Source organism: Chelonoidis abingdonii, chromosome 26, assembly GCF_003597395.2.
Source record: "Chelonoidis abingdonii isolate Lonesome George chromosome 26, CheloAbing_2.0, whole genome shotgun sequence".
Classification (NCBI taxonomy): domain Eukaryota; kingdom Metazoa; phylum Chordata; order Testudines; family Testudinidae; genus Chelonoidis; species Chelonoidis abingdonii.
The window spans coordinates 8382008-8395412 of NC_133794.1; the positions used below are offsets into that span (position 1 = coordinate 8382008).

The 13405-nt window shown below is 57.3% G+C and overlaps 1 protein-coding gene across 1 annotated transcript in view; it reads left to right on the plus strand.

Moving 5' to 3' along the window:
• Positions 1-12456, plus strand: part of NR4A1 (nuclear receptor subfamily 4 group A member 1) — a 28493-nt gene extending 16037 nt beyond the window's left edge. The window contains exons 2-7 of the mRNA XM_075061143.1: positions 4853-5652; positions 6762-6891; positions 7795-7946; positions 9359-9561; positions 10163-10341; positions 11225-12456. Of these exons, the coding sequence (XP_074917244.1) occupies positions 4855-5652; positions 6762-6891; positions 7795-7946; positions 9359-9561; positions 10163-10341; positions 11225-11481 (1719 nt within the window). The 5' untranslated portion in view covers positions 4853-4854 and the 3' untranslated portion in view covers positions 11482-12456. The remainder of the gene's footprint in view (positions 1-4852; positions 5653-6761; positions 6892-7794; positions 7947-9358; positions 9562-10162; positions 10342-11224) is intronic.
• The last annotated feature ends 949 nt before the right edge of the window (positions 12457-13405 follow it).

The following is a 13405-nucleotide window of genomic DNA, read 5'->3' on the forward strand; positions in this document are numbered from 1 at the left end:
GGAAATCAACTTTTCCTGTTGACCCATTCCCTTGCAAATTTTTAAAACGTAAGCTGTGAGAGGATAGGGTGACCAGATGTCCTGATTTTGTAGGGACAGTCCTGATATTTGGGGCTTTGTCTTACATAGGTGCCTATTACTCCCCACCCCGTCCCGATTTTTCACACTTGCTGTTTGGTCACCCTATGAAGGGGAGAGCGAATGCTGACAAACCTTGTGAGGAGGCTCAGTCTGTGCGGGCTGAGGTGTCACATATTTTGCCATTGGTGATTTTTGTACTCAAAGCAATTTGCATTTTAAAAAAACCCAACGTAAAGGCTCAGTGATGTGTAGCATTGTTGGGTTGCTATAGCAACAACAAGGGAATGCAATTCTTTCTGTTGATGTGACTATTGCGATGGCAGAGTGGAGGTGGGGAACAGGTGTAGACAGTAGTAAATAGTGTGTTAGCGGCGGGGGGCGGGGAATTGGGATTCCTTTGCTGGTTAGAATTAGAATGACCCAACTGTGTGTCATGAGCCTTATACTGAAAACAGCTGATGGCTCAGTCAGCTGGAGCCTGGGCATATGGCGCGCAGGTGCCTTGAGTTTTTGCTCTGTTGCTGCCCATGAGTTCTGAATGGGTCTGTTACACAACGTAGTGACCTCTCTGGCTGTAGAGGTATGCATAGTGTGTGTATATGATGGAAAATATGATCAGAACACTAGGACTGGAGGAAAGCTATCAGTACCCATTGTTACTGACTGAGCACCATGTGCTTTTTAGCTGGCACAGCTCTTCTGCCAAAGAGAGAGGGCAGCTTGGCTCTTTGCTCTTGGATGCCAGGACCAGATCCTCAGCTGGTGTAAATCATAGACTATCAGGGACCTCAGGAGGTCATCTAGTCCAACCCCCTGCTCAAAGCAGGACCAATCCCCCAGACAGGTTTTTGCCTCAGATCCCTAAGTGGCCCCCCTCAAGGATTGAACTCACAACCCTGGGTTTAGCAGGCCAATGCTCAAACCACTGAGCTATCCATCCCCCTCCCCTCAACCTCCCATGGACGTCTTTGGTGCCAGGGTGACATACGTGAGCCAAGGACCTGGCCTTTTGCACTTCAGATCTTCTCCAGAGACACTGTTAAGGACGGGCTGAGCACATCTGTGACCAGCTTTCGCTACTGTAAATCCCAGGAAGTTGTTAACTGCTGAGAGCCAAGCCCCTGGTTGGGAACCCAGAATAACTGGGCTGCACAGTCGTGCAAGTACTTTGCTTGGCTAATAAGGCAATTTTACTGCTTTGTCCCTTGTGAAATACATTGACTTTGTCTCCCTTTACCAGGAAAAGTCCCCGATGAGCCCTTTCTTCATTTGTATTCATTATTTATTTATATTCTGCCAGCAGCTGTAGAACCCAGCCGAGGTCTGGGGCCTACTGTGCCAGGCACAGCACAAACACAGAAGGAGAGGTTCCCTGCCCCAAAAAGCTTCCACTCAAAATAGAATTATTATTATCCCATTTCTTCATCTGGGGAAAGCAGGACCAGAGAGTCCCAAGGGGGATGTGGGAAATAAACGTAGATCTCCTGAGCGTTAGGTCAGAGCCTGACCTGCCAAGCCAATCCTTCCTTGCAGCTAAGGGGACCCCAGCATGGGCCTCTGAGCAGAGAATGTCGTTAAACTGGAGCTGCATGGGGTCTCTCTGTGACTTCTGGCTGAGGACAGTGGCTCGGAGCTGTATGTGGATCGATCTTTTTAAATAACCAGGCTAGGTCCTGAAGTTTCTTCTCAAAGCCAGTGGGAACTTTGCCTGAATAAGGAGCAGCTGGCCCCAGAAGAACGTTGTAACCTTGTTTGATGGTGCAGCTGTGTCAACGCTGCTGGGAATTCCTATGTCTCCACATTCCGCCGTCCTTTGCAGGCTGTTAAGGACTGCTTCCCGGCCAATCAGAAGGTGACCTTTAAAGGTCTGCGATATGAGTTACATTATCATCTTGCTGCAAGGGTTACTTCTGTCTTGGCTTTCAGCTTGCCTGGGGACTCTTGTTACGTCTCTCCTCTATATGGCCCCATCTGCTGTTCCAGCCTTGCTGCTGCCCGGCTTGAGAAAGGGAGGCTGGCCGGCCAGCATGTGTCGGAAAGGAAAGTGAGCTGGCAAAGCGGCGCGGGTCAGTTACAGTTCTGCGCCGGCAGTAGTTATCAAACACCTCTTCTGCCACAGGTTCAATGTGAGAACTCGAGAGCAAGATGACTCCTCTGGAGCTAGGGGTGAGGGGACTGCGTGGGTCCAGATGCAAAACGCGAAGTGCTCGGGGCTGTGGTTGGGGGCATGCCAAGCCAACAGGAGTGTTTTTGGTCCCCCTAGGAGGGAAACAGTGGTAACATGGAACCGACCTGGTGGGGCACCGTGCCCTGAGCCCAGTGTGCATTGAGTCAGCCTGCTGGTCCTTCAGGTGCCTGGAGACAGGCACAGAACTCTACCCAGTGAGGGGAGCAGGTCAGTCGGGGGGCACTAGGATGGGCCTGGAAAATCAGGGTGCTGGGTTTGCAGAGTTCTTGAACGAGTGCACAGACAGGACCCGCTGGGCTGGGGTGCCGGACGCCTGGGTATCCTACAGCATGGCCCTGGGCAAGTCCCTTCTCCTCTCTCTGTCTGTCTTGTCTGCCGAGACTGACACCTTTGGGGCAGGGCCTGGCTCTTGCTATGTCTGTGCTGTGCCAGGGCTGCCAGGACTCTGCTCATCTGCTGCGGCAGCCCCTCAGGTAGGACCGACCCAGCGAGCTGCCTGTGTGCCACAGGTCTTGGAGGCGTCATTCTGCGTCCGCGTCCGCCATCCGATCACAGCCCTGACGCTTTGCAGAGCTGCCAGCTCAGCCCTGCTTGGCCGGTTCTAGTCAGAACGGAGTTGGAAGTGGCCTCGTTTGGTGCCGGTGAAAGTTGGTTGCTCCCTTTGCTGGCTGCTGGCGGGAGGGAACGCAGCAGAGACACGCTCCGCTGTGGAGTTTGGGAGGCAGGAGTGTCCGAAGAGCTCAGGCGAGCAGGTGCGTAGGGCCTGCTGGGAACCTGGCCTGTACTTAGCTTCCTAACCAGGAGCCAAGTGATCCTGGAGTCTGGCCCGTGCTGTGTGTTAGGCTTTTGAATTAGGATCAAAACTCTGTGCCCAACGCTCCCACCCAGGAGGTGTGGAACCCAAGGCAGGGCCACCAAGGCCCTTTGGCAGCTCTGTGCTTCCCTCTGTTTGTGGGGAAGGCATCTCAGGTGATGGCCTTTCTGCCCCATGGGGCCAGCTAAGAACCACCATTCCTCCCAGCTGGGGCTAATGGCTCAGCCGTGCGACTCCACCTTCAGGCCCGGTTCCAACACTTTGAGTGCAGCGTTGACGGCCTTAATTTGCACTGCTCCACGGCTGCGAAGGAACTGGCTGATGTCAGGCCGGTGTGAGGTACAAACTTGTCAGAATAGCCATGTCCTCGATTTCTTCTCACATGCCAAGGCTCACAGCTTCCTTCTGTGAATTCCTATCCCCATTCACTTGTCGGGTCACTGGGGCCAAGGTGGGGGTTGGCCTTACACCTCGGTTCATGGAGCCCACCAGGGGCTCGTGCAATACCGTTGATTTGGGTGGAGTTACTCCTGATTTACACCACTGTGACTGAGGCAGAGTCGAGCCCCCACCTTGGCACTGCAGAGCAGATGCTTCTAGCAATGTAAACGTCAGCAAGCGGGTAGATTTTATGCTGAGTTTGGTGAAATTTCCCTCTGTGGGTTTTCACCCCAATGCGCTTGGTTTTCATGCGAATGGCCCTCTCCTCCGGGACCTGCAGAGCCCGAGTTCAGGCAGCAGCAAGCCCCATGCTGGGCTCGACCGAGGCACCGACTTCGAGGAGCAGTGGAGAGCTCAGCCTCCATGGTCCAGCCAGCCTTGGCTTGTTGGTTTAGGGCCCCCCATCGGGACGGGCAGGGGGACCAGCTCATGGCACTTGGGGATAGAATCTTTCTCTTCTTTGTGACCTGGCCAGCTCCTTTTATGTTCAGCACCTCTTGGGATCAGGGCCATTCGTTATTGTACAGCAAGTGCTGCTAAAGTGCCACCCCTGTGATTTTAGGCCTGTCGCTCTATTATGATGTAGATTACGGTAGGAGCTGGTGAGACAGTCTCTCCCCCAGAGCTCACAGGGTGAGCACAGGCATGGGAGGGAAGGTGACATGCCCCAGGCAGTGGTTCTCAACCAAGGGAACCTGTCCCCCGGAGGTACGCAGAGCTCTTCCAGGGTGTACGTCAGCTCGTCTAGGTGTTTGCCTGGTTTTACAGCAGGCGACACAGAAAGCACTACCGAAGTCAGAACAAACAGGTTCATACGGACAATGACTGGGTTATGCTGCTCTATGTAGCATACACTGAAATGTAAGGCCAGTGTTTATATTCCAATGGGTTTATTTTATAATTCTGTGGTAAAAATGAGAAAGTCGGCAATTGTTCAGTGACAGCAAGGCTGGGACACTTGCATGTTTGTCTGATTTTGTAAGCAAGTCGTTTTTAAGTGAGATGAAATGGGGGGGGGGGGGTATTCAAGACAAATCAGACTCCTGAGAGGGGTACAGTAGCCACTGGCCCAAGGCATCTGAGCTGGGAATAGAAGACAAGTCTCCTGGTTCCTAGTCCGGTGCCTTATCCACAGTTGGCTCTATATGCCCCTGATCAGAGGCATTTCCCTAAAGCCTGTGGGAAAGGCTAGAGCCTGTCTCCCACATGGCACGTGCTGCACATCTGAGCTGGTGCCCCGCGATGACTGGGGAGCCATGGCCTGGGGAGTGGGTGTGATTCCAGCCCGTTGTTAACGCCTCTGCCTTTCCCTTTGCCCCCTTGCTCAGAGATGCCCTGTATCCAAATGCAGCATGGGACCTTGCCTCAGAGCGGAGGGCCCTGTGAGCGCTACGCGGCAGACTTCCTGACTCCCGAGCTCAGCAAGTTCACGATGGACCTAGTCAACACTGAGATCGCAGCCACCACCTCCCTGCCCAGCTTCAATACCTTCATGGACAACTACAGCGGGGAGTTTGACACGTTCTTGTACCAGATCCCAGCCTCCAGCCAACCCACCTCCTTCAAATTTGAGGACGTCCAGGTGTACGGCTGCTACCCCGGCTCCTTCAGCAGCCAACTGGACGAGACCATGTCTTCGAGCGGCTCAGACTATTATGGCAGCCCCTGCTCCATCCCGTCCCCGTCCACCCCAGGCTTCCAGACCCCGCAGGTCCCAGCGTGGGAGAGCTCCTTTGGGCCCTACTCGCCCACTCAGAACTACGAGGGCATGAGGCCCTGGGCAGAGCAGCCGAAAAGCAACTCTTCCCAGCCAGCCTTCTTCTTCGGCCCCTCGGCTCCCAGCCCCGGGGTCCCCCAGAGCCCCCTCAAGGTGCCGCCGGCCGCCGTACACCGGTTGGACACTGAGGTCTTCGCGCTCTCCCAGAGCTCCCCGGTGGGCTTTTCTGGCCTGTCCCTGGGCCAGGCCTCTCCGCACTTGGAGAGCCCCGCCTTGATGGACGGCTCCCTATCGCCAGCCAAGACGCGCAGCCCTGGTGCCAACGAGGGGCGCTGCGCCGTGTGCGGAGACAACGCCTCCTGTCAGCACTACGGCGTCCGCACCTGTGAGGGCTGCAAGGGCTTTTTCAAGGTACGGGGCTGGGGGTGGGGACGTGTGGCCAGGGGAGACCCAGGGCAGTGCCTGAGAACCCACAGAGCCAGCGGCTTCCCTCACCAGCAGGCAGGATCACAACCTCCCTGCTCCGGCCCCAGCGCATGGCTGGTCTTGCTCCCAGACAGGCCCCAGAATCTTTTGCAGCCAGCGCAGAGGATTCTGGTATGTATGTGGGGTCCCTCAGGGAGCCCCGATGGATGTGACGAGTGAAGGAGTCTGTGGGTCTCCTCTTGGCCATTCTGCATGGGGTGAGCCCCTGCGCGCCCCTGGCTGGGCCAGGCTTGGGGAAGTGGGGGGGCAGAGTGTCCTGCAGAGAGCCACCACCGAGGCCCCTGTTATCCAGTGCACCGGCCTCCGTGCGCAGCCCCAGGGGGCTCGGTCTGGGCTCTGAACCACCAGTCACGTAGGAAGATCTTGGTGGCTCTGGTGGTTTCCCTCCCTTGTGCCCTTGGGCCCCGATTCCTTCCATTACCCAAATGGGGAGGGGGAAGCCTGTGCATAGCTTGTGCATCGGGGGCAGGGCTGGGGGATGAGCCTCGTGGCCCAGGGTCTCCAAAGCGGCTAGTGATTCTGGCCCAGCACCAGGCACCTCAGGGAGGCCTCAGGTTGAGCTGAGACCCAGGCCCCTTCGAGGAGCAGCTGCAGTCCCTGTGTCGTGCAGCGCTGGCTCTTTGCGGGGGAGAGAAGCCGTGTCTGGGGCCGGGAGGATGGCGCCGAGTGCCCAGGGTTGGGAGCAGGGCAGGGGACTCGGGGCCCGGGGGAGCGACTGCTCAGGCCAAGAGCAGGCAGTCGAGTTTCCCTGCCTGCAGATGGAAGTGTGCAGGTGTGGCTGGCTGTCCCCCACACACACACATACACACCTCGGGAGAGCAACATGTTCCCCTCCCCCTCTTGTGTCCTGGGAACACGGCTCCTCGGATGTGAAACTGGAAACTGGGCGCTGTGGGGCGGGGACACTGCTATAAAAATACCAGGAGGACAGAAGGGCTTTTGTTCCATCTGGGCCCGGCTCTGAGCACCCAGGATCTCGCACTCCCTCTTTGCCGGAGGCTGATGCGCTCCCTCGTTTCTCCTCCTCCCTGCAGCGCACGGTACAGAAGAATGCCAAGTACATCTGCCTGGCCAACAAAGACTGCCCTGTGGACAAGAGGCGGCGGAACCGGTGCCAGTTCTGCCGTTTCCAGAAGTGCCTCGCCGTGGGCATGGTCAAAGAAGGTACAGAGCTCGACGGGTGGTGTCCCCCTGCCAGGCTGGCTCTAGCTAAGCTGGGGTTTAGGGAAAATCCCTGGGTGGTGACGACGACTGCGCAGACTGGAGAGCCGGTGTTGTCCAGCCCAACAGCCCCCATAACAAATCTCGTGTGTTCCTGGGAGCTGAGCCCTGACTCCTGCTTCCGGCACCACTCCAGCTCTGCTGCTGCCCAGTTCCCCCATCCCGCTGCCGGGACACGACGCTGCTTCTTTGTCCACAGGTCTATTGACTTGCACTCTTCCAGGCCCAGTCTCATGCTGCTGTTTTCTTGCAGCTCCCACCAATTTAGCATCACTTGCTTTTCTGTGACTGTGATTCCAGGCTGGATCCAGAACAGGATGGGCAGAGGGTGGGGGAGACGTGGCTGGAATCTCACAAGGAACACAGTAGCTGTTCTTGTGAGACTTGGACACGAGTGGGTGGACACAGCACCAGAACCATCCGATCTCCCCAGATTTTCCAACGTTCTGGGGGCAAACTTCTGTGAGCCCCTGCCCAGCCCCCAGCTCCTGTGTGTGCTTGCAGCCAGTCCCCAGCCGTGCACGTGGATCTGTTTGTGCGTGCTGTTCCGCGTGTGTTTTTTGCAGCCACAACCAACCAGGGACGGGATGTGCAGAGAGCTGTCCTCACCCTGCTGAGTCTCTTCCTCACCCAGTGTTCCGTTTTCTCTGCTCACTCTTCTCTGTGGCGCGCTCGGTTCCGGCGGCGGTTAGGTAGCATTGCTTTTGCCAGCGCTTGACGTGCTGGGGCAGCTTATCTGTGGGGCCAGGGGGCCGCTTAGAGCCATGACAGCCTGAGCCGGATTCGCTCTGTGCCACCTACCCCCTTCCTCTGCCTGAGCCGCGTTCCCTTTTCCTCTCTTCTCAGTGGTCCGAACGGACAGCTTGAAGGGGCGCCGAGGTCGGCTCCCGTCCAAACCCAAGCAGGCCCAGGACGCCTCCCCTGTCAGCCTCATCACATCGCTCATCAGGGCGCACGTCGATTCCGTACCCAGTGCCACCAAGCTGGACTATTCCAAGGTACCTGCTGCTTGCAGCCGGGGGTCAGGATCCTGGGGCTCCCGGAGCAAGGGCGCCTCCAAGGGCTGGTTTGCTGCCTGGGAAGGGAACCGTGTGCAGCCCACGTGTCAGCGGACCTTTGGGGTTGAAGCCCTGGGCCTGTGGGCGGTTAGAGAAGGGATCCTGGACTCAAGACCAAGCTCTGGCACTGTACGAATGGGGCAGCATGGTCTGCTGGCTAGTGCGCGGGGCACATGAGTTCTCTTCCCAGCTCTGGGAAGGCAGTGTTATCCAGCGGTTAGAGAGCTAGGAGGCAGGACTCCTGGGTCCGTTCCCCAGCCCTAGGAAGGGAGAGTGAGTTGGAGCAGAGAACCAAGAGGCAGGATTCGGAGGTTCTGTTCCAGGCTGTGCCACCAATGTGCCACCACCTGTCTGTGCCTGGCTTGTCCCATGGGGCCAGCCATGCCCTGCCTTGCTATGGGGCTTCCTGTGGCTTGGGAGGTCTCAGGCTTTCAGAGGAAAGCAGCACAGTGCTCATGGGGCAGTGTGTGCTGACCACACATTCAGGCTTACCTGACCCAATCAGCTTCCCACATGCACGCAGGGTATCTAGCACCTAGCCCTGGCTGCAGAATTCCTGGGTTCTCTTTTGGGCCCTAGGAGGTTGTGTTATTTAGTAGCTAAAGGGGGCTAAGAGTCAGGACGCCTGGGTTCTCTGCCCAGCATTCTGCACCCAGATGGCTTTATCTGCAAATATCAGAGGGGTAGCCGTGTTAGTCTGGATCTGTAAAAGCAGCAAAGAGTCCTGTGGCACCTTATAGACTAAAAGATGTCTGTTAGTCCATAAGGTGCCACAGGACGCTTTTATCTGCAAATGAATCTCACCAACTGTTTGAGTCTGTCGTTGAATTTATCCAGGACCTGGAGCTTTGGGCTATGACCTCGGCAGTGGAATGCCAGCTGGCCTGGAGGCTCAGAGACCAATCCAGCTCCTTTCATCCAGGGAGCTCCGTGACCTTCAGAAACAGTAAACCATTAACCCTCCCAATGCCCCAGTGAGTTAGGGGCGATCCCCATTTTACTTGGGGGAAACTGAGGCAGGGCAGTGCAATTAATTGTCCAAAGTCACAGATTAAGCCAGTAGCAGAGAACCCAGGAGTCCTGACTCCCAGCCCTCCTCCCTTTAACCATTAGACACACTCCTTCCTGCAGCCCAAATGAGAACCCAGGAGTCCTGCTGCCAGTGCTAGGCAGCAGCAAACGCCCAGGCCCAGATGGGTGCAGGTTCCTGTCTCTCTGCTGCCCATGTGCTAACCTGGAGGGTGTACAATGGCTTTGAGAGATGCAGCCCTGGCCACTCGCCCAGGACCTGAACTGCAATGAGTAGCTTCCCAGGCCCTCAGGGAAGCTAACCCTGCTTGTGTGCTTGGCAGTTCCAGGAGTCTCTCTCCTACCAGTTCGAGAAGGAGGACTGCGTGGATGTGCAGCAGTTCTACGACCTGCTCACCGGCTCCATGGATGTGATCCGCAAGTGGGCGGAGAAGATCCAAGGGTTCCAGGAGCTCCCCAAGGAGGATCAGGACCTGCTTCTGGAATCTGCATTCCTGGAGCTCTTTATTCTGCGGCTGGCCTACAGGTAACTCCCCCTCAGCTTCATAACCCCCTGGCCCCATCCAGAGCCAGGTGGCCACTGGACGCTGAGATTAGAGATACGGGATGGCGATGTGGCAGCCTGGGTCATGGATGGGCACGGAGATCAGGGCCTTGGGCAAAACCATCTACTGTTAGCGTTTCAAAGGAGGCTGTGGCTCAGGTCATCCCCTCCACTTGGACAGCCCAGCCCAGCGGTTTGAGCAATGGCCTGCTCAACCTAGGGTCATGAGTTCAATCCTTGAGCGGGGGCCACTTAGGGATCTGGGGCAAAAATGTGTCTGGGGATTGATCCTGCTTTGAGCAGGGGATTGGACTAGGTCCTGTCCAACCCTGATATTCTGTGATTGGTCCTGTGGTGCCAGAGTCTATGAACATCAGACCTGCTGCGTAGGGCCCCTAGTGCCTGGCTAACTGGGCCGGGATCCTGTCACCGCTACTCCCTTCTGCTCAGGCTCCCTCTGTTACATCTCTGGTTTCTGCTCTGACCCGGCTTCCTGCCTCCCTCCCAATCTGCTGCCGGCAGAGCCCCTGGCTTGCCCTCCGTTCTCTCCTGACCGCGTGTGGCTCTGCCCTGTCCCTTGCAGGTCGAAGCCGGAGGAAGGCAAGCTGATCTTTTGCAACGGGGTGGTGCTTCACCGGATGCAGTGTGTGCGGGGCTTCGGGGAGTGGATTGACTCCATCCTCGAGTTCTCCCAGAGCCTGCACCGCATGAGCATCGACGTCCCCTCCTTCTCCTGCCTCACAGCTCTTGTCATCATCACAGGTGGGGTGGCTTTGCACCTTCCTGCTGCGCGGCTTCTGGGGGAGGGATTGGCAAGTCTGGTCACTGGACGGGAGCCAGAGGGTCTGATCCCAGCTCGGACCCCGACACCCTCTGTGGCATTGGGCTGGGGGGTTATTGCACTGCTCACGCTGGTGGGGCGGTAACACTAGGAGAGCCTTGTGCAAGCCGTGACCGGGGCCTGAGCGGGGTTCGTGCTGTGGGAGAAGGCTCAGGAACCCTAAGCGAGCTTGTTTCCTCCAGCCACTGGCTTCCTCCAGCTCTCCACTCTCCCATTCTGCTCCTCGAGGGGCGGAATTCGCTCTGACCATTATTAACTTTCAGGAGTGACTCCTGATTTCATGCAGCATGAAACTCCTTGGAGGGGCCTGACTTCCGCACCCCCCTCTGAGAACCAGGCCTGAGGAAGATCTCGGGGGGGAGGGGACACCCCAAATCTCTAGGCAGGCCTGGACAGTTAGGCCTGTTTGTGGGGGGCTGAGGCTCTGTCAGGATCTGCTTGTCTCTTTAAACCAGGCTTTCAGCACAACCTGGCTCAATCAGCAAGGCAGGCGTGCTGGGGCCCTAGAGCCTGTATATACTCCTGCCCTTTTCCCAGCATGCCTTGCCACAGCCTCAAATTCCCAGGGGCATGCTGCGAACTACAGTTCCCAGAATGCCTTGCTGGTCAAAGAGGGTTTTGTGTTAAAGGGTGCATTCAGAACATGCCATTACCCTCAGAGATTGTCTGCTCTTTGGGGTGGATGAGACAGGCCAGGGGTTGGGGGGCAGTTCAGGAGGCAGCAGCAGGAGCACAAGCCTGTTTTGCCATGGCCCATAGGATCTAGGCTGGGCTGGGAGTGACCACCCCTCTCCTCCTTTCCAGACCGCCACGGGCTGAAGGACCCCAAGAAAGTGGAGGATCTCCAGAACCAAATCATCAGCTGCCTTAAGGACCATGTGACGTCCACCACGAGTGAGCAGATCCGCCCCAACTGCCTGTCCAAGCTGCTGGGCAAGCTGCCGGAGCTGCGTACCCTCTGCACGCAGGGCCTGCAGCGCATCTTCTACCTGAAGCTGGAGGACCTGGTGCCACCACCTCCCATCGTGGACAAAATCTTCATGGACACATTGCCCTTCTGAGGGGGGAGCAGCCCCCTGGGACCTGAGAGGCACATGCCATGGGGAGCTCACTCGCTTTATAAAACAGGACTTTTGACGGACATGTCTCCCCCCCTGCGCGGAGAGGGAGGGACGATCAACGGAGCATTTCCAGAGACCGAGGGGGGGGCGAGCCCCACTGCCAGCCGGGATCGCAAGGACTTGTCGGAAGTGGGCAGAGACCTGCGCACCTCCTGGTGGTTGACCCGCGCTCGGCTTCCGCATCCCATCTCGTGTACCAAACCCATGGATCACGACGTATTTCTCTGTGGAGAACCCTGATGTGCCTTTAAGGTGATGCACTCAGATGCCCAATATCCTTGTGCCCACAGCTCCCCACTCAGCCCCGGCTCTGTACTCACTGCTTGCAACGACTGGCGCTTTACCATGCTGGGTAGGAGGGGCTGGTCCTGAGACACATGCAGGAGTGCCCTGCCCTGCCCTGCCCACCTGCGGCCTCCTGCGGCCAGGCAAGGATTGTGCCGGGAGTGGGCTCCTCCATCCCCAGCTGCCGGAACCAAGCAGTTTCCAGACCCTCCCAGCGGCTTCTTGCCTCACTTGTGCTTTTGCAGCACTGCCCAAGGAACGACGGACATGTGCCATGGGCATGGCACATGGGATGCTTCCCGCCTGTCTGCTGCAGAGACGTCTCTGTAAATAGAGGGAGTTTAAACCTTGTAAATACGGCTGAGAACTGCAGAGGCAGCGAGAGACGCGAAGGGGCACTAGGAAGGCTGGGAGGGAGATGCCTATTTTGTTGTTCTATCGGCTGACAACCACATGGCTTTCTGTGCCTGGGAGGGCTTCCTCTCTCGTTTTGGCCTTTTCCTGTATATAAACTTGTATGTAAAACAAAAAATCAACATTTATATTTGTGTATTTTTTCGGGATTTACCATACGTGACTTTTTTCTGATTAATATATATTTAATATATTGAAATAAAAAACATCCTGGTAGCCGTACCTCTCTCTCCTGCTTGTGCCGTACCGCTGCGGCTGGCAGTGGGGATTGCCCAGAAACGCTGGCAGATTTGGGGCCGCGGCCCCATTGCACTGGGCCCCTTATGAACCGGACGTTGGGGAGGGATACAGAACCTCCTGCTTCAGAGTGGAAGCTGGTCTGTCTTTGGGACAGAGATGAGGCCTTGCGGGGGGTCAGATGGATCGCACGCCTCCCAGCTGGGGGGTGTCCAGCCGCTTTCCCTGCGGCTGCTGTCGGAGATGCAACACTGGACGGACCTTGGGTGCTGACTCAGATGGTCTGAAGTGTCCCCAGATCCTGTTCTCGGGGACACAGCAGGACCGGTGGCCTCTCGCCCGTGTTCTAAAATGACTTCCCGTGGGCTGGAGGATGTTCCAGCTGCTCTGGCGGCTGACAAGCCGAGATTTACGTCTAGCCCTGACCTGAACAGTGTCTCCTGCTGGGCATACTGGTGGCCTTGATGAGCTCTTGGCAGGAGCTGGGAGCCCCAGATCAGTGCTGAGCTCCTGGCTGCTGCTGGCGATTGGCAGGCAGCACTGTCTCCGGCAGGTCGGTGGGGCTGATGAAGTGGTGACACAGGAAGCCCTGGCTGGCAGTCTGGCTCAGTCGCTCCTTTCACATCCCTCTGGTGTAAATTCCGGGGCGGGGGAGGGGGGGGTTGGCTTCCCTCTAAGGGGATCGAGCCCTGGAGACCGACCCCCTGTGCAGCTCCAGCATGGGCCTGTCCTGCCCCAGGAGAGCCCTGCCCATGTGCCTCAAACCCCCCCTGCTGGGGCCAGCTTGATGTTTAGTCCCCACGGCCCTTTGGGTCCCAGACTGGCCAGCAGTGGGGCTAGCTGGGCCGAGAACCCTCCTGACTCATTCCACCCAGCGGCAATGACTAGCGAGCTGGCTTCCCGGCGCATCAGCATGTCACTGAGTGGC